Below are 18018 nucleotides of genomic sequence, written 5' to 3' on the forward strand. Positions count from 1 at the left end.
ATGTATATTATACATGACAACAGTGTTCCCTGTTTTGTCCACCAGGTGTCGCTGTTATGTTAGAAAGAGAGGACAACCTGTGTGTTTTTGATTCATAGGTTTGATTATTCACAGTCACGTGACATGTGGGCTAAATTCACTTTATTTAGGATTAGAATTTACTAAAATGAATAAAGAAGAAATCAGGTAACATCTCTAGGGAGCCATTGTGTGTGTACAAACAGAAAATAAAAACACAGGTAAGTTCAAATAATTATAGTTGTATTTAGAAAAAAACGATACAATTTCCATAAACTCAATACAATATAGGCCTTTAGATCAATTTGTTTTCTTTCTTTTTTTTAAGTCCTCTTTCCGCTCTGGAAAGGCTCCGTTTAGGTCCGTTCAAAAAAAAAAAAAAAAACTTAAAAAAAAAGGGAAAAAGTCAAAGCCTTTCATGGTCTCCAGAACCTTTTGTTTCCTGTCCTTCCACACCTGGAGGAGGAGGTCAGGTGATCTAGTCGGGTAGCTCGCCATCTTGATCATGGAGGAGTTCATCAAAAAAAACAAAAAAAAAACCTGACCTATAAGACAAAGGTAATGATCAGAAACTTAATTTATAACAAGATCCAATACCATATCTAATTAAAAAAACACATCTTAATTTAACAATACAAATAGCCAACCCTGGTCCTCGAGGGCCACTATCCTGCATGTTTTAGATGTCTCCCTCTTCCAACACACCTGATTCAAATGATCAGGATCGTTATCAGGCTTCTGCAGAGCTGGATGATGAGATAATCATTTGAATCAGGTGTGTTGGAAGAGGGAGACATCTAAAACATGCAGGATAGTGGCCTTCGAGGACCAGGGTTGGATACCCCTGAAGCTTTATCAGATTGAATTAAACAATCTCTTAATATCACTCAAATAAAACAGGGATACATTTGAGATTAAACTCTGTAATCTTAAATGTTAAATAAATACAACATAAATACATGCCACGCTTCTTCATCATCATCTTCAATCCGCTGTTTATCCAATCGGCTTGTTTCTGGGAATTCTCCCCCGCGGGAGAAAACAAACTATGTAATAAAACACAGCATATAGAAACTCACCGCTGAGTGCTGAGAAAAGAAATCTGCTTTCACGTCTTGTTCAAACTCTGTTTGACCATGCGATGAGAGGGAGGGACCTTGTGACCCGGATCTTTTTGAGGCTTGAGCTCTGATTGGCTGATTGATTTCGGCGGAGTCAGGTAAAGTTATGGAATGTTTTAAGGAAGAAGTCAACACACATTCAAAATCAAATGAAAACCGATCGATCATATTGATGGAGGTTCACTGAGGTCACTCCCCATGCACAGAAAAAACAAGAGGCTAAATCATATTCAAATTCATTAACCTGGGTTACTCAGCACTTTTCCCCTTTTGTTTACTTCCTGTACTAATAAATATTCACATACATACATGTGTTTTCTTTTATGATCTAAGCATTACACTCAATATATTTATTTTAATTTATTTTAGTTTTTTTTTGTTGTGACACCCAAATTTCCCCCATTGGGGATCAATAAAGATTATCCTTATCCTTTCCATTTTGATTTTAATGGTTTCCTTCAAACGCCAAAGACAGGATGGTCAAACATGTGGTCGGTCTCTCCTTCATTATAATGCCAAGAGGAGACATACAAGAAATAATCCGTCACAGTCACACGGGCTGGGAATAGAAAACGCTCATTTAAAAAGGCATGTACACGATTATTTACTGACATATTAATCAATAAATCAGAAATAGAAACAATGCAAAGAAATAAAACAATGTGGATTAAAACAAACCTTTAATTCTCAATGTTTAAAACATTCAAAGGATATATTTGTATATTTTCATGCACTTTTATTATTTTGTCTTTTACATATTTTGTATTATCGATCTTATCCATTTTATTTTTCCTTTAAAGAGCATATTGCAGGTTAAAAAAAAATGTTAATTAATATTTTATATAGTCTGTTAATGGCTGTAAAATAAGTAGGTTATTTTTTTAATATGTTCTACAACACATAAGTGCTCTAATCTAATTTAGAGGAGAAAGTGGCTGTTTTAGCATAGCCGTTTAGAACGTGCTTTTTTTTCAACAACGCGTCATATGACGTAACGTAAGGGAGTCCCGTTCTCTGACTCTGCTTTGATCGGCTTTATGCGTCCGTGTATGAATGAATGAATGAAGCCTTTATTGCCCCTGGGGGAACTTGTCTTGCACCGAGAGCATCAAACACTTTACAAACAAACATTTAGAAGGCAGCACAAAAGAATTAAAGCACAAAAAAACAGGCTAAAACATGATTAAAGAGGAGTAATGATACGTGGTAGTGAGTGAGAACAGACAGGATGCCTCCCTGCTATAGTTTGTAACTTGAGCGGCGCACATTCAGGTGCACAGTGTAAGTGGCTTGATTATTCATAGTGTGTTTTGGTGAATTATTCTCACAACCTCAGAAACGATCGAACAGACACGTTGAATATTTCGGTATCAGACACAAAAACGTTTCCTTATTAATGATTTAAATCTCTGGCTGTTTAACATAAAATATTATATACGCAGACAGAAAGCGTTTAATGATTTGATCTGCTGGAATCCTCTGTATATTCTCTAGTGTGAGCGTAATAGACACCGGACAGTCTGTTTTAATATATGTAGTCATACGATTTATTATAAATCCAACTCTGTTGCAAGAGAGCGCGTGTGTGTGTGTGTGTGTGTGTGTGTGTGTGTGTGTGTGTGTGTGTGCGCAGTGGGGAAAGACGGAACGCGCAGTTTGGAAACGAAACGAAACACAACCTTTACTTCTGTCGGTCCTTTATCCCATTAAAACTTTAAACTTTTTGTAGTAGCCTAATATATGTGCACGCATTAAACTGTGGAGTGTGTGTGTGTGTGTGTGTGTGTGTGTTTGTGTGTGCGCAGTGGGAAAAGACGGAACGCGCGGTTTGGAAACAAACAGAAACACAAGCTTTACTTCTGTCGGTCCTCTATCCCATTAAAACTTTAAACTTTTTGTAGTAGCCTAATATATGTGCACGCATTAAACTGTGGAGTGTGTGCGCTGTTGTGCATGTTTGTGTGGATTACGTGCGCCGTGATCCTGCACCATACACTGTATTTTCTATAACAACGTGAGCACTGGGCTGCATGAGGAATAAACAATTAAGACATGGTGCTGCATTTGCACAGGCCGTGTAATCGGGTTCTATGTCTGTCTGTCTGTCTCTCTCTCTCTCTCTCTCTCTCTCGCTCTCTCTCTCGCGCGCGCACAGCGCGGCACCGTAATACGTTGTACAGATTTGCCGTTTTTACAAGCAGCTCCCATACAATGTAAAGGTGAATGATCGTCACTTGCACCTTCTACAAATAGTTTTTTAATTGATTGAATGTGATTACAAACTTTACATATGCTGATGTGAACACAGCACTCGCCCATATATGGCGAGCTGACACCTGTCACTCAGCAGGACGCCTGCTCCGGGTCTCTCTTCTCTCCTGAGGCCGTTATTCCTTTAATCCTGCCTGTTTCTGCTCTCTATCACATTTAACAGGTTCAGAATAATAAGCCAGTGGACCATTATATGTAAAGGAATACATGTCTTCTTCCTCTTTATTGACGGGAGTGACACTCGGATCCATGATTTTCTATGTTAAACAGACGGGGATTCAGCGGGACTCCCTTATGTTACGTCACAGCCGAATGCGGAAGTAAAAAGCAAAGACGTGCGAAAACGTACTAAAACGTCTCCAGGAGACCCTGTGGGTTATTAATTTCAGAATTTCTTTAAAAACAGTATTGTTAACGTATTTTCCTATGATTAGTTAAGTTTTGTCTTTAACCTGCAATATGCTCTTTAAAGGATGAATCTGTCTTCCTTAAGTTTCACATCATTTCCCTCTTCTCATACAGATTTATTCAATGTTTTGGCACATATGGCTCCAAGGGGTCACTCGTCTGTTCAGCTGAAATCAAAGAAAACCACAGGTGTTAAAAAACACCTTGGACAGTGTGTGTTTGACCTTTGACCCTCTAGCACAGTGGTGTCCAAACTTTTTTTCTTGCAGGCCAAAATTGACCAATTGGCCAAAATCGCTCACGGGCCACAGGGTTGTTTTTTTTTGTTTTTTTTTAAATATTGTAAGGAACTTTTTGTATTTTGACCTCTTCTTCAAAAAATAATGTAAATACACAATAACTAACTGCAGTGGGAAACTGTTGTGTTCTCATTTTTTGTAAAGAATAGTCAGGCTTTAATAGGTCTCCCTCGCTAACATGAAAAAGAAAAAGAACGAAATATGCCATCTGATGAGGCCTGGGGCCAAAATCTACTGATTCTTCGATTTGAAGTCAAGGGCCACAAAAAATCCACTCAAGGGCCACAAATGGCCCCCAGGCCGCACTTTGGACACCCCTGCTCTAGCAGAAGATTCAGGGTCCCTCAGAACTATGGTGGCTGGCAAGTGCACACCAAAGTTACAAAATGAAAAGCTTAAGACAAATGTACATTATGGTAAACTAACTCTTTCACGAGAGGTAAGAGAAATTTATAAACCACAAAGTTAATTTATCAAACGCCAGAAGTGACACGGACGTCACTAAGTGAACAAACAATGAGTTTATTTAGAAGAAAAGAGTGATAACTATCAAAACATCATTCAATTACAATAAATTCTCCCTCAGTCTTTACTCAGCAGCTCAGTCAATCACCTCCAGGATTTAGCATTCGTCTCACCGCTCCAGAAAGGTTTAATCTAAATGTGTTAAAAGTGTTTCTACACTTTGTAATTGTGGTTTGTCCTTCCCAGCCACCGTACAGACCTGACTGGAGCTAAAAGGTTTTTATCTGCAGAACAGGTTCAAGTAAGATGATGTGCAGTGTCTCTATGTTTTTACATGATGTATGTTTCTTTATTCTGCTGTAGCTGCAGATCAGAGTTTCAACTTCAAGTGTATGATATATTTATATTCTGATCCAAGTTAAATCTCCTGATATGAAAGTCATCATGTGTCAGTTTGAGTCACTTTATAGAAATTACAAAACGTTGGTTTAAAGAAGAAAACTGAATTCAGCCAAATCCACTCTGGGGGGGAAACTATAGATGATTCTAGAAGAATATCACATGTTGAATGTTCAGACTCACTTTACATCGATTCAATAAGAACATAAATAAATGCATTCAAAGATGACAAACTGCATGAAGAAGATTTAACGTGTTTTCACTTCGTCTGTTTTTGGGCGAAATTTAAAAAAAAACGGTCAGTGAATGGAAACCAGCCAATCAGAGCCCTCGTATCAAACAGCTGATCGTGCAGATGGACTCGTGTTGCAGGACGGACTCGGGGCGGGACTCGGACACTCAGATCCAACAGAAGTTATTGCAAAACTTGTGACAGTCGGTGAAGAGACGCAGAGAAGCGGAAGACGTGAGTCTGAGGACATTTGATCGGACTTTCAGTGAGCATGGCAGGTAAGAAGAGACGGAATATCTGAGCTCCAACAGTTCAAACTGCGTGCACATTCCTGTTTGTTCAGAGTGATGAAATCCAGATGTTATGTTCAGCTGGAGCTCGTGACTTCCGCTGCACGCGCGCACTTCTCCTTCCAGCGCGCGCAGCTCGCGATGAATCTGGATGTTTAACACCTGTGTTGGTTTGCAGATGAAGACGCGGTGGTGGAGGAGGGCACGAGGGCTGCTGAGAGCCCTCTGGTTCACGTCTCCTTCCAGAGAAACGTCAACAGGAAGCAGAAGTACCTCGAGGCTGAGCCCAAGTTCCTGGGGGTACAGCATGCGTGTGTTTGATTGGTCATCCTCAACATGACAGTGTGGTGTTTGAATGTGTCCTCTGTGCTGTTCCAGGTGACTCAGATCAGCCTGGCTGCCTATCAGATCCTCTGTGTGAGCGTGTTTCTGGCCAATGATCTGAGCGTGGCCCGCACTGACATCCCTTTCTTCATCTTATCCCTGCTGGTGAGCACGAGCCCGCCGTGACACATGAACACACGCAGCACCTAAACATGTCAGAACCCAGGTGACCGCTGAGACGAGTCGCTTCACAAATCTGTTTCTGTCTGCTGTTTCACCATCTGTGGGCACGGTTTCGTACCACAGGTTTTTCTTGGTCGAGAAAGAACAGGAGCACTTCTAAGGTGACGGCCCGGCTACAAGGCTTAATGTGTCTGCTCTCACCCCGATATCGTACCTACGCTTTACTAAATCATGTCAAAGTCAAGCAGCAACCTCCACTGCTAATCAAAAAACAAAGTCGATGCTGAAGTGTTAAAATCCTGCAGTTCCTGGAGCTGAGCTGATTGACAGGTGGGCGCCGTGTAACGGTTTAAAACCCGCCTCAGCTCTCAGCCTGTCGTTAGCTTGACTCAAAGTTAGCCTGAGACAGCATTTCCAGCACGGAGACCGCCATCCATGTGACTCCAGCGCCCCCTGCAGGGACACACGGGGAACTCCAGCGCCCCCTGCAGGGACACACGGGGGACTCCAGTGCCCCCTGCAGGGACACACGGGGGACTCCAGCGCCCCCTGCAGGGACACACGGGGGACTCCAGCGCCCCCTGCAGGGACACACGGGGGACTCCAGCGCCCCCTGCAGGGACACACTGGGGACTCCAGCGCCCCCTGCAGGGACACACGGGGGACTCCAGCGCCCCCTGCAGGGACACACGGGGGACTCCAGCGCCCCCTGCAGGGACACACGGGGGACTCCAGCGCCCCCTGCAGGGACACACTGGGGACTGTCTTTCTGCTGACGTTGTCTTCATCTGTTTTAAAGTGTTTTAAAAATGGAGAAATCTCCTTTTCAAATACAGCAGATGAACATCTTTCATGAAGTTGTGCTCTAATGTTGAGCTGTGTGTGTGTGTGTGTGTGTGTGTGTGTGTGTGTGTGTGTGTGTGTGTGTGTTCAGGTGGTCATCGCTGGGAGTGTCGCTGTTGCTGCTCAGAACCTTCACCTGCCGACAGTGAGTTTCATGCATCAGACACCAGCAGCATGTCTCTCTGCTCTCAGCCTGAGCCTCTTCCTCTACCGAGGTCTGAGGATATCTCATCTGTGTGTGTGTGTGTGTGTGTGTGTGTGTGTGTGTCAGCTGAGAGCCTGTCTGGGGATGCAGATCATGGCGTGTGGAGCGTCCTTCATTAACATTGTGTGCTCTCTGGTTGGAATGGAGATATTTTCTTATTCTTATTACTGCTGGCACTACGACTTCGACAACAGCACCATCCACGGAGAAACCTGCCACAAGCTGGAAGTGAGTCACACACACACACACACACACACACACACACACACACACACACACACACACACACACAACATCGAGTAGCTTCGTCGCTCATAAAAAACATTTTCACAAACTGCATTCTCAGTTCCTCTTTTAAATCTGAAATCAGGAAACGGATTTCAAACCATCAACCTTTTATTCATAATTAAACACAACTGTTGTGATTTCTTTTGATGCCGTATTTAGATCAGACAGTGGAGAGAGAGTGCTTCCTCGCTGCTGTCCGTCCTTTTCATCTCTGACCTGCTGCTCTGGGATCAGAGTCAGTAAACAATGCTCAACATTAATATGTAATATGGCCGCCGGTCAGGATGTGGAAGTAAACACGGCCCGTCCCACAATGCACTTTGCTTACTGTGAATTTTTCAGTTTGACATCCTGGTATTTTGGGCGGATCTCGCAGTTGTTGCTGCACTTCTAGTATAATGTTTCTCAAACAGCCTCCGTCTCTGCTCACACTGAGCAGGTGAACTGGACTTTTGTCGCCTGGGCGGGTTCAGTATGTCGCCCACATCACTGCACACGCTCCAGCTCGCCCTCGCTCTGCACGTCTGCCTCCTCTCTGCAGCATGACTTCTGTCTTCTGTCTTCCAGAACGCAATGTCCCATTTCTCCGCCGAGGGGATCGTCATTCAGGTCACTCTGTTGGCCATCTCTGCAACTTTGGCCGCCTATTGCTGCAAGGTGGTCAACTGCTGCACGCCGGCTCCTAAAGTGGTGAGTAGACGGCGAGGATGACTTTCAAAGGAGAGACGGTCGAGTCGCTCCCCTGCCACTGTAAATAAGATTAGCATGAATAAGATGGAGGGTGAAGGATAATGGTCTGTAAATGACCCGATGAATCCTGCTGATGACCATGAGATGTTGCCTTCTATATAACGGACCAATATGTAGCACCTAGTGTTTACAGTCGGTACTGCGGTCCAAACTGTAAACATTGAGGAGGTGGTCGTCCCACGCAGCCCTCTGCCCTCTGTCCAGATGGTCAAAACATCGTCAGCCCCGCCCACTCAACATCAGCTGAGCCCGACTTCACTCAGAATATTTACGAGGATTCTGGTAGAAATAAACACGACAGAAGTCAGGATGATAAACTGATTAGATTTTCTCTTCTTTGCTGCTACGTCCACGTCCGTCCGAATCTCCTCCAATCACTGAGCTGTATCCTAAACTCACCTGCTGCACTCTCATTGGCTGGAGGAGACACACCAGCTCCGCCCTCAAACGTCCCGAGTTAACCAGAACAAATCAGAAGTGTAAAATCCAGTCAGAGGACAGAGTCTCTGCAGACACAGTCACACATGTACGGAGGCCCAGAAGGGACAAAGCTTCACTTTAGGAGGAGACTGAGTTTTATTTTGAAGGGGCAATGGAGCAGCTTCACTTTAGGAGAAGACTGATTTTATTTTGAAGGGACAAAGGAGCAGCTTCACTTTAGGAGGAGACTGAGTTTTATTTTGAAGGGACAAAGGAACAGCTTCACTTTAGGAGAAGACTGATTTTATTTTGAAGGGACAAAGGAGCAGCTTCACTTTAGGAGGAGACTGAGTTTTATTTTGAAGGGGCAATGGAGCAGCTTCACTTTAGGAGAAGACTGATTTTATTTTGAAGGGACAAAGGAGCAGCTTCACTTTAGGAGAAGACTGAGTTTTATTTTGAAGGGACAAAGAGGAGCTTCACTTTAGGAGGAGACTGAGTTTTATTTTGAAGGAAGACTCTGTCTTTAAATAACGTTCTTTTTCCTGTTCCTCCCTCTCAGCCTGTGATCACGGTTCAAGTCCCGCCTGTCCAGCAGTAAGGACGCAGGAGACGGATGGACCGCTACATGAGTTTAAGCTTCACAAATAAAAATGTTTATATTAATGATGAGTCAAAGTGCTGACGTATTAAGAAGGGAGAAAACCCCACAAAATGTCACATTAACCCCTCGTGCTTTTAACCTTTTATATGTTTATACGTCACCAAACAGAATCCAAACACTTTCCACGTTTCTCTGTGATTCTCTTTAACTGTTCAAGGTGATCATTAGTCCTGTTTTCAGAGGTTATTCTTCTGCCCCTTCGGGGGTTTAAATAACACGATATAGCGGTTTTAAAGAAGGGCTAAATTCTCTTCAGGAGAGACAAACAGCTGCATCATGTTCAGGTGAGACATATGAAGGAAAGCGGACTCAAAACAAACGTCTGTAAATGAACCTAGCGGCCGTTAGCTTGTTCGGTATCGACGCCAGTTTTTCTTCTTCTTCTGCTTTATGGCGGTAAAGATCCGTGAAGGTGTCCGTTAGCTTCAGCATATTTAATTGTGTGTAGAAAATGTTTGTACCTCAAACTTTTTTTCAATAAAGTTACTAATTAAAAGTTCAACCTTTTGAATGCGTCTACTTCTCTGACCAATCACAGTCAAGAAGGGGCGGGGCTCCTTGGGAAATAATCACAATCAGACCAAATCACACAAAGATACCTCCAGTGTTCTTTGATTCTCTAAATCACCACTCAGCCAGGTCAGCATGTGGTGGACACTGTAGCTTCAGTGTTTAGCCAGCTCTGCATGTGGTGGACACTGTAGCTTCAGTGTTTAGCCAGCTCTGCATGTAGAGACACTGTAGCTTCAGTGTTTAACCAGCTCTGCATGTGGTGGACACTGTAGCTTCAGTGTTTAGCCAGCTCTGCATGTGGTGGACACTGTAGCTTCAGTGTTTAGCCAGCTCTGCATGTAGAGACACTGTAGCTTCAGTGTTTAGCCAGCTCTGCATGTGGTGGACACTGTAGCTTCAGTGTTTAGCCAGCTCTGCATGTGGTGGACACTGTAGCTTCAGTGTTTAGCCAGCTCTGCATGTGATGGACACTGTAGCTTCAGTGTTTAGCCAGCTCTGCATGTGGTGTACACTGTAGCTCCAGTGTTTAGCCAGCTCTGCATGTGGTGGACACTGTAGCTTCAGAGTTTAGCCAGCTCTGCATGTGGTGGACACTGTAGCTCCAGTGTTTAGCCAGCTCTGCATGTGGTGGACACTGTAGCTTCAGTGTTTAGCCAGCTCTGCATGTGGTGGACACTGTAGCTTCAGTGTTTAGCCAGCTCTGCATGTAGAGACTGTAGCTCTCTGATTGGTCCTTTAAACACAAACAGTGCACTCAGCCGTAATTATTCAATATGATACAAAATGATACTAAATCTTTTAATTTGTTAGAAAATATTAAAATGTTTCTTTTTCACATATTTCATAAAGGAAACTGTTTTAAAAAAACTTCATGATCAGCATTTTAAAAACAGTCCACTGAAGGATCCTGGAGAGACGTTGGATTTCTTGTGCAACTGTGTGTGTGTGTGTGTGTGTGTGTGTGTGTGTGTGTGTGTGTGTGTGTGTGTGTGTGTGTGTTCAGCGCCTGCACAGTTCTTCAGGAAGGAAGTAAAAGTTCATGTCTGCAGATTCCACTTCCTTAAATCTGCAGCTCGTCGGCCCAGTGACTCTGTGGGAGAAAAGCAAACATTGAAAGTTTTGCTGAAGGATTTCAGTGATGGACAGACAAAGAGGGGACAACAGGTTTCTGTTCGTCTGTGAACGTCCCGTTGTCTCTCACCTGGGACGCAGACGGCGCCGTCTCCTCCAGGTCTCCGAAGCAGCCGTGTTTCTGTCGGATGAGACTCCCCCACAGCACGGAGCGCCGGCATGACGGACATTCCCCCTCCACGGGGACGAGGTGCGACGGCTCCGACTTGAGGAAGTGTTTTGCGAGGCAGATAACGTGACTGCTCATCGAACACGTCGGGTGGAAACACCTCAGCTTCTCTGACACCTGAGCAAAAAAAACAAAACAAACAGTTACAGTTTTACTCCCATCTGTTGACATGGAGGAGGCGGAGCTTACGGCCAACACTGAAGCCAGTCAGTAGGGGGCGCTCTAAACATCTTTGTCTTCACTTTGGGAGAGCTGTCCTGTTGTCCATCTTTGAAACAGTCTAACAATGAGACCTGAGGAGTTTATTATAGACTCTGATACAATCACGCTTCACAAACGCCCCCTTATGGACGTTTGGTAGAATGCAGCCTTAAAGTATTCCTGCGCTGGCTTTAAGAATCAACATCCGCTTTTTTAATTTTATTTAATTTTGAAATAAACACCAGTCACATGATATACCGCGTATGATACAATATGATACCATGCTGATCCTTCTTAGACTCAAAGTGCTTCACGCGTCACACGTAAACAGGAAGCAGCAGCAGGCGAGTCCAGTCCTGCAGTTAGGACCGAATATAGACCGAAGTTTAAAAAGTTTCAGTGTAGATTTAGAAAATAAATGTATATGACATTGTTTACACTGAAATAAATCTGACCACAGAACACATTTCTACCTTGACGCGTCCTCGACACAGAAAACACCGCGTGGCCTCCTCCTCCTCTCCTCCAGACGACGGCGGCGGCGGCTGAATCTTTTTGGCCCTCACGCTCCCGAACGCGATGGGGACGTGGAGCGGCGGCTGCAGGCTCGGCTCAAAGTCCATCCTGTACTCCTGTCTGAGCCAGCGGGCCGTCAGAGGCAGCCTGCTCCACGGCGCCACCCGCAGCATGTTGGAGACGACGCGCCAGTGGAACTGCAGGCTGGACTCTTTCCTGGAGCGCCGTGAGACGTGGGAGAGGCGACGGGAGTAGTGAGGGTGCTGCCACGCCCACTCAAACTGAAACAACATTAAAATAATGAGAAGAATGTTTCTCTCTGTGCTGCGTGGACAGTTTATCATTCATTTCATTCTAACCAATCAGATCACGTTCACAGAGTCAAAGCCTTTAAAGAAACGATGCTGCTCGACGTGCTTCACTCGTCTGAGAGGTGAATCGATGACGTTTCATCTCCCGTGTGTGAGACCAAGCGTCGTTCTTTAACGTGTGATGGAGGTGTGGTTATAGTTTGGGCCGTGGTCGTGGCCCAATGTGGAATCTTTTTATGGGTCCCACCTTGAGGTACAGGCGGCGCCCCAAAAAAACCAAACTGAGGATTGAAACTGTGAAAGTCGTTTCTCCGCTCAGCTGGGTTTTTTTCATCAACCTGTTTATGGATCATGTCATATTTACACACAATACTGTGTGTGTGTGTGTGTGTGTGTGTGTGTGTGTGTGTGTGTGTGAAGACTTGTTTAGGAGACTGTGCATCACAGACATTTACACACCTGAGGCAGTAAATGTGGTGACAGTGACCTCTACAGGTTCTTTGGAGAACTGCAGAGGGGACCTGAGACTTGTTAATGTGCACTAATGGAGAGGTGTCAGAGTCCAGCTGCTTCACAGAGAGAAAATCTGAAATGCTGGGGGTGGCGGTGCCTTGCTCAAGGGCACCTCTGGAAAACTCGGGAAGCGACCTGGCACATCTCCACGTACCAGACCAAGTTCACCAAATTCCAGACTTAAGTTCCCAACACGAGTCCTTACAGACCTCGGACCTTTTTAGAGCGAACCAGTTTTAAGATCTGGTAGTTTGGATTGGGATGTTAGCGGACAGAATACAAGTCAGGTAAGGAGGGAGTTCAACAACCAGACCCTTACTGCGTGACCCTTAAGCCCCATTTCCACCGAGCGGTCCGGCTCGGTTCGTCTCGGTACGGTGCACATTTTGCGGTGTTTCTATAGATTAATCCCAGGAAAGATTCCCAAATAACCGGTCCGTACCGTCCCACTTTTTGGAAAGAATCGTTACTTCCCGTGTTACGTCGGTAAACAAAACTCTGTCGTGTTTATACCATTAACACAGCTGATTGTTAGCGTGTGTATTTGTCCTCGCAGCACACAGCCTTCTCTGAAACAAAGCTGGATTGAGTTCTTTTAATAAAGAGTCACATGACAGTGACAGAGGAGATGACCTGCTGGATGTCTCCAGCGTTGGTTTTGTTTGTGTAGCGTTTTTCTCCTTTGTTGAATTTATTAGTTAGCGGTTAGCTGTTAGCGGTTAGCTGCTATCATATGACGCTAGTTACATAGCGGCTATCATCATCCGGCTTACACACCGCCTACTAAATAGGGCACGGCTGGCTGTGGAAACACAAACGGGATCAGGCTTAATCGAAGCAAACCGTACCAAACTGTACCGATCCGTACCGGACTGCTGTGTGGAAACAAGGCTTTACTGTGACCCTTAATATGACCCTTACTGTGACCCTTACTGTGACCCTTTACTATGGTCAGTTCAGGTTTCTAAATCTAGATGTATATAGTCTGCTGTTGAAGCTGACTGTTGTGTGTTCAGTTCTCCTGTGTGCCTCTTGCACACGTCTGGTCATAAACTACTGAAGCGTGTTATAGACAGAGGCCTCCCTTGTCTTACATCTTATTTTACGTGTAGGAGCATGTGTAAGGTCCAAATGTAAAGAACTAAACAAACATGTTGTTACCCTGAGAGCAGCGATGTCAGAGGGAAAGCCGTGTATGATGAGGACCATCTCCCTGCAAAACAAACAGATGGATCAACATGTCTGTGCGGACAACACACGTTTCTGTTCATGGTCATAAAGACGAGGCACAGATCATCTACATGTGTGGGAGGAGTCAAAGCAGGTCATTAACGATGTTACACTGAAGGAAGGACTGCTGCAAACACAGAGGTTATATATTATATACATGTATGACAGGGGAATGCATCACTTTCTGCCATCACCTTATTTCAGCACCTTTCATGTTTGGACACTTTAAGAACAATTACTTTCATTTGCATCCCTAAAGATGCACTGCCAGGTCTCTTTTAAATAGCACATATATTTAATGTCTTTATACAAGTATGAGTCAATGTTTAATTACACAGGTTTAATGTGTTTATTCTGAGTCATATAAGGGGGTTTCTAAATCTTGTTTTGGGTTTATGATATACAGAAGGGAGCGGGGACAGCAGTTTTTTATTGTTTACTGTTCATTGTAACTAAACTCTTGTATAATGCTACTGGATGCCTTGAATTTTCCTCAGCATCAATAAAGTATCCATCCATCCCTCCATCCATCATCCATCCATCCATCATCCATCCATCCATCATCCATCCATCCATCCATCCATCCATCCATCCATCATCCATCCATCCATCCATCCATCCATCCCTCCATCCATCATCCATCCATCCATCATCCATCCATCATCCATCCATCCATCCATCCATCCATCATCCATCCATCCATCATCCATCATCCATCCATCATCCATCCATCCATCCATCATCCATCCATCATCCATCCATCATCCATCCATCCATCATCCATCCATCCATCATCCATCATCCATCCATCCATCCATCATCCACCATCCATCCATCCATCCATCATCCATCCATCCACCATCCATCCATCCATCCATCCATCCACCATCCATCCATCCATCATCCATCCATCCCTCCATCCATCCATCCATCCACCATCCATCCATCCATCCACCATCCATCATCCATCCATCCATCCCTCCATCCATCCATCCATCCACCATCCATCCATCCATCATCCATCCATCATCCATCCATCCACCATCCATCCATCCATCCACCATCCATCCATCATCCATCATCCATCATCCACCATCCATCCATCATCCATCCATCCACCATCCATCATCCATCCATCCATCCATCCATCCATCCATCATCCATCCATCCACCATCCATCCATCCATCCATCCATCCATCATCCACCATCCATCCATCCATCCATCATCCATCCATCCACCATCCATCCATCCATCCATCCATCCACCATCCATCCATCCATCCATCATCCATCCATCCCTCCATCCATCCATCCATCCACCATCCATCCATCCATCCACCATCCATCATCCATCCATCCATCCCTCCATCCATCCATCCATCCACCATCCATCCATCCATCATCCATCCATCATCCATCCATCCACCATCCATCCATCCATCCACCATCCATCCATCATCCATCATCCATCATCCACCATCCATCCATCATCCATCCATCCACCATCCATCATCCATCCATCCATCCATCATCCATCATCCATCATCCATCCATCCACCATCCATCATCCATCCATCCACCATCCATCCATCCATCCATCCATCATCCATCCATCCACCATCCATCCATCCATCATCCATCCATCCATCCACCATCCATCCATCCATCATCCATCCACCATCCATCCATCATCCATCCATCCACCATCCATCCATCCACCATCCATCCATCCATCCATCCATCCATCATCCATCCATCCATCCATCATCCACCATCCATCCATCCACCATCCATCCATCCATCCACCATCCATCCATCCATCATCCATCCATCCCTCCATCCATCCATCCATCCACCATCCATCCATCCATCCACCATCCATCCATCCATCCATCCCTCCATCCATCCATCCATCCACCATCCATCCATCATCCATCCATCCATCCATCATCCACCATCCATCCATCCATCATCCACCATCCATCCATCCATCCATCCATCCATCATCCACCATCCATCCATCCATCCACCATCCATCCATCCATCATCCACCATCCATCCATCCATCCATCCATCCATCATCCACCATCCATCCATCCATCCACCATCCATCCATCCATCATCCACCATCCATCCATCCATCCATCCATCCATCCATCATCCACCATCCATCCATCCATCCACCATCCATCCATCCATCATCCACCATCCATCCATCCATCCACCATCCATCCATCATCCATCCATCCATCCATCATCCACCATCCATCCATCCATCCATCCATCCACCATCCATCCATCCATCATCCATCATCCATCCATCCATCCATCCACCATCCATCCATCCATCATCCATCATCCACCATCCATCCATCCACCATCCATCCATCCATCATCCATCCAACCATCCATCGTACATACAGCCTGTAGGTTGCGATAATGTAACAGCACAGGATGACTGTGTGTTGTGAATATCACAGATGATTTGAGCTGTCTGTCCTCTTGTGTGTATTATTTCACATCATAGTTAAATAAACATTAGGTACCAGGGTCCTCTGCCGCTGGTCTTCTTCGCTCCTCCTCGCTGCCTCCCGGCATTGTGTTGTCCGATCCTCCGCTCAGGGTTCACCGTGAAGCCGATATAAATCCGTCCTTTGAATTTAGGATGAACAGAGTACAGCATGTACACACCGAAGAAACCCTCCACCTCCACCACCATGCTGCTCTTTATTCTTTATTCACTCCGAGGAGTCTACTGACACAACCAGCATAAACAAGATTAACTCACAAATAAAGATAACTTTATCATTATGTTTCACTCCACTGTTTCATTGTTTGATTAACTATACATACAGTTAGCCACAGCTGAGTTCTTCGATGTCAATAATAAACAGTGTTGTTATTATCGCCTAAATCTCTGCCTGACTAAAAAGATAATTTAAAAATAAGTTATGTGTTTCACTGAAAGGCTAATAAAAGCTAAAATCGTAAATAACTAATAATACGAGTGGTTACACTTTAAAGATAGCTTAGCTGAAACCTTTATTTTTATTTACATGAATCGTATTTTACATTAACGCCGGCGTTCATTTAGGACCCCTTCAAAATGTGATTTGGCACTTTAAAAACTATATCCCGCCTCTTTTATGTTAAACCCGTGTCTGATTGGCTGTATCCGCGAGTGCCCCAACGTGATTGGCTGTTGCGTTGTCGATATTATTTCATTTTAGCGATTTATAAAAAAACATTTAAATATAAAAGTTGTGATCAAAATAACGAATCTAAATTAAGTGTCACATCATAAATGTGCTTTCACGTTTTTTGTTAAGCTAATAAAACAAATCACGTAAAATTATCAAACTACTTCCGGTGTTCGCGCGCTATCTCTCCACACAAACCGGCAGTGTTGAACAGTTTACATTTACTAGCTGATTTACTGACGTCACTTTGTGTTTAGTTAATGTAGACATGGCGATAACAGCTGATCACATAAAGGAGAAACTGACGAAGGAGCTCGCGGCTGTGCACGTGGTAGGTTTCCTGTTTATATTGGTCATTAAAGGTGTCATATAGCCGGTGTGCAGTCCACTGAACACGCTGCTGCACGTCACGTCACGGTGTTTAAACAGCAGCAGCACCAAACTGAACCATTTTTGAATGGAGTTTGGTTGAGCAGTGTGTGTGTGCGTGTGTGTGCGTTTCTTTTTCTTAGAGAAATAAACAGTGAGTGTTTTTTCAGTACAGACTGAGTGTTTGTGTCACTCTGACTCTAAGTGGACACTGTCCTGTGTCTTCATCAGGATGTGGAGGACACGTCACAGAACAGATGTGCTGCCAGCTTCAAGGTCCTGGTGGTGTCGGCCCAGTTTGAGGGCAAGCAGCTGCTCCAGAGACACAGGTACAGGTGGCTCTTACTGTGATGTCTTTACACTGACGGGGTCAAACACGTCCCTGATCTGATCCCCGTCTTCACAGGTTATCAGACGGGAAAGGACGACATGATGCTAACAGAGTCCTCTACGCCTCTCTATAATGAGAATCAGTGTGTTTGTCAATGTATGTCGTAGTAATCCCAGGATGAGCCTGCAGAGGGCGCTCCCCCGGCAGCCCTGCAGCGTTCTGCTCCACCACAAGAGCAGGCCAATCAAAAGAGAGTGGGCGTGTGGGGAGGGGGGTCTTAAAGACATTATCACATCATTACATCAGTATCAGAGATAAGATCATGAACGCTGCTCTAAAGGATTCACAGACTG

At 44.6% G+C, this 18018-nt stretch overlaps 3 protein-coding genes across 3 annotated transcripts in view; 2 read left to right on the top strand and 1 right to left on the bottom strand.

Annotated features, from left to right (window-relative positions):
• The first annotated feature begins 5312 nt into the window (after positions 1 to 5312).
• Positions 5313 to 9682, top strand: LOC306841815 (membrane-spanning 4-domains subfamily A member 4A-like). The gene is made up of 7 exons (XM_079371817.1): positions 5313 to 5491; positions 5682 to 5803; positions 5882 to 5992; positions 6945 to 6998; positions 7125 to 7286; positions 7914 to 8036; positions 9079 to 9682. Exons 1-7 carry the CDS (start codon positions 5485 to 5487, stop codon positions 9115 to 9117), a joined length of 618 nt encoding a protein of 205 aa, XP_079227943.1. The 5' UTR covers positions 5313 to 5484; the 3' UTR covers positions 9118 to 9682.
• A 795-nt stretch (positions 9683 to 10477) lies between these two features.
• Positions 10478 to 16658, bottom strand: slx1b (SLX1 homolog B, structure-specific endonuclease subunit). The gene is made up of 5 exons (XM_079371815.1): positions 16312 to 16658; positions 13696 to 13747; positions 11668 to 11991; positions 10895 to 11110; positions 10478 to 10783 (listed from the first exon to the last, which is right to left on the bottom strand). Exons 1-5 carry the CDS (start codon positions 16482 to 16484, stop codon positions 10754 to 10756), a joined length of 795 nt encoding a protein of 264 aa, XP_079227941.1. The 5' UTR covers positions 16485 to 16658; the 3' UTR covers positions 10478 to 10753.
• Positions 16659 to 17136: 478 nt separating this feature from the next.
• Positions 17137 to 18018, top strand: part of LOC306841817 (bolA-like protein 2) — a 1305-nt gene continuing 423 nt past the window's right edge. Inside the window, exons 1-2 of the mRNA XM_079371819.1 lie at positions 17137 to 17296; positions 17566 to 17663. Coding sequence (XP_079227945.1) covers positions 17234 to 17296; positions 17566 to 17663 — 161 coding nt within the window. The 5' untranslated portion in view covers positions 17137 to 17233. The remainder of the gene's footprint in view (positions 17297 to 17565; positions 17664 to 18018) is intronic.

This window comes from Symphodus melops (assembly GCF_947650265.1).
Source record: "Symphodus melops genome assembly, chromosome: 20".
Taxonomy (NCBI): Eukaryota; Metazoa; Chordata; class Actinopteri; order Labriformes; family Labridae; genus Symphodus; species Symphodus melops.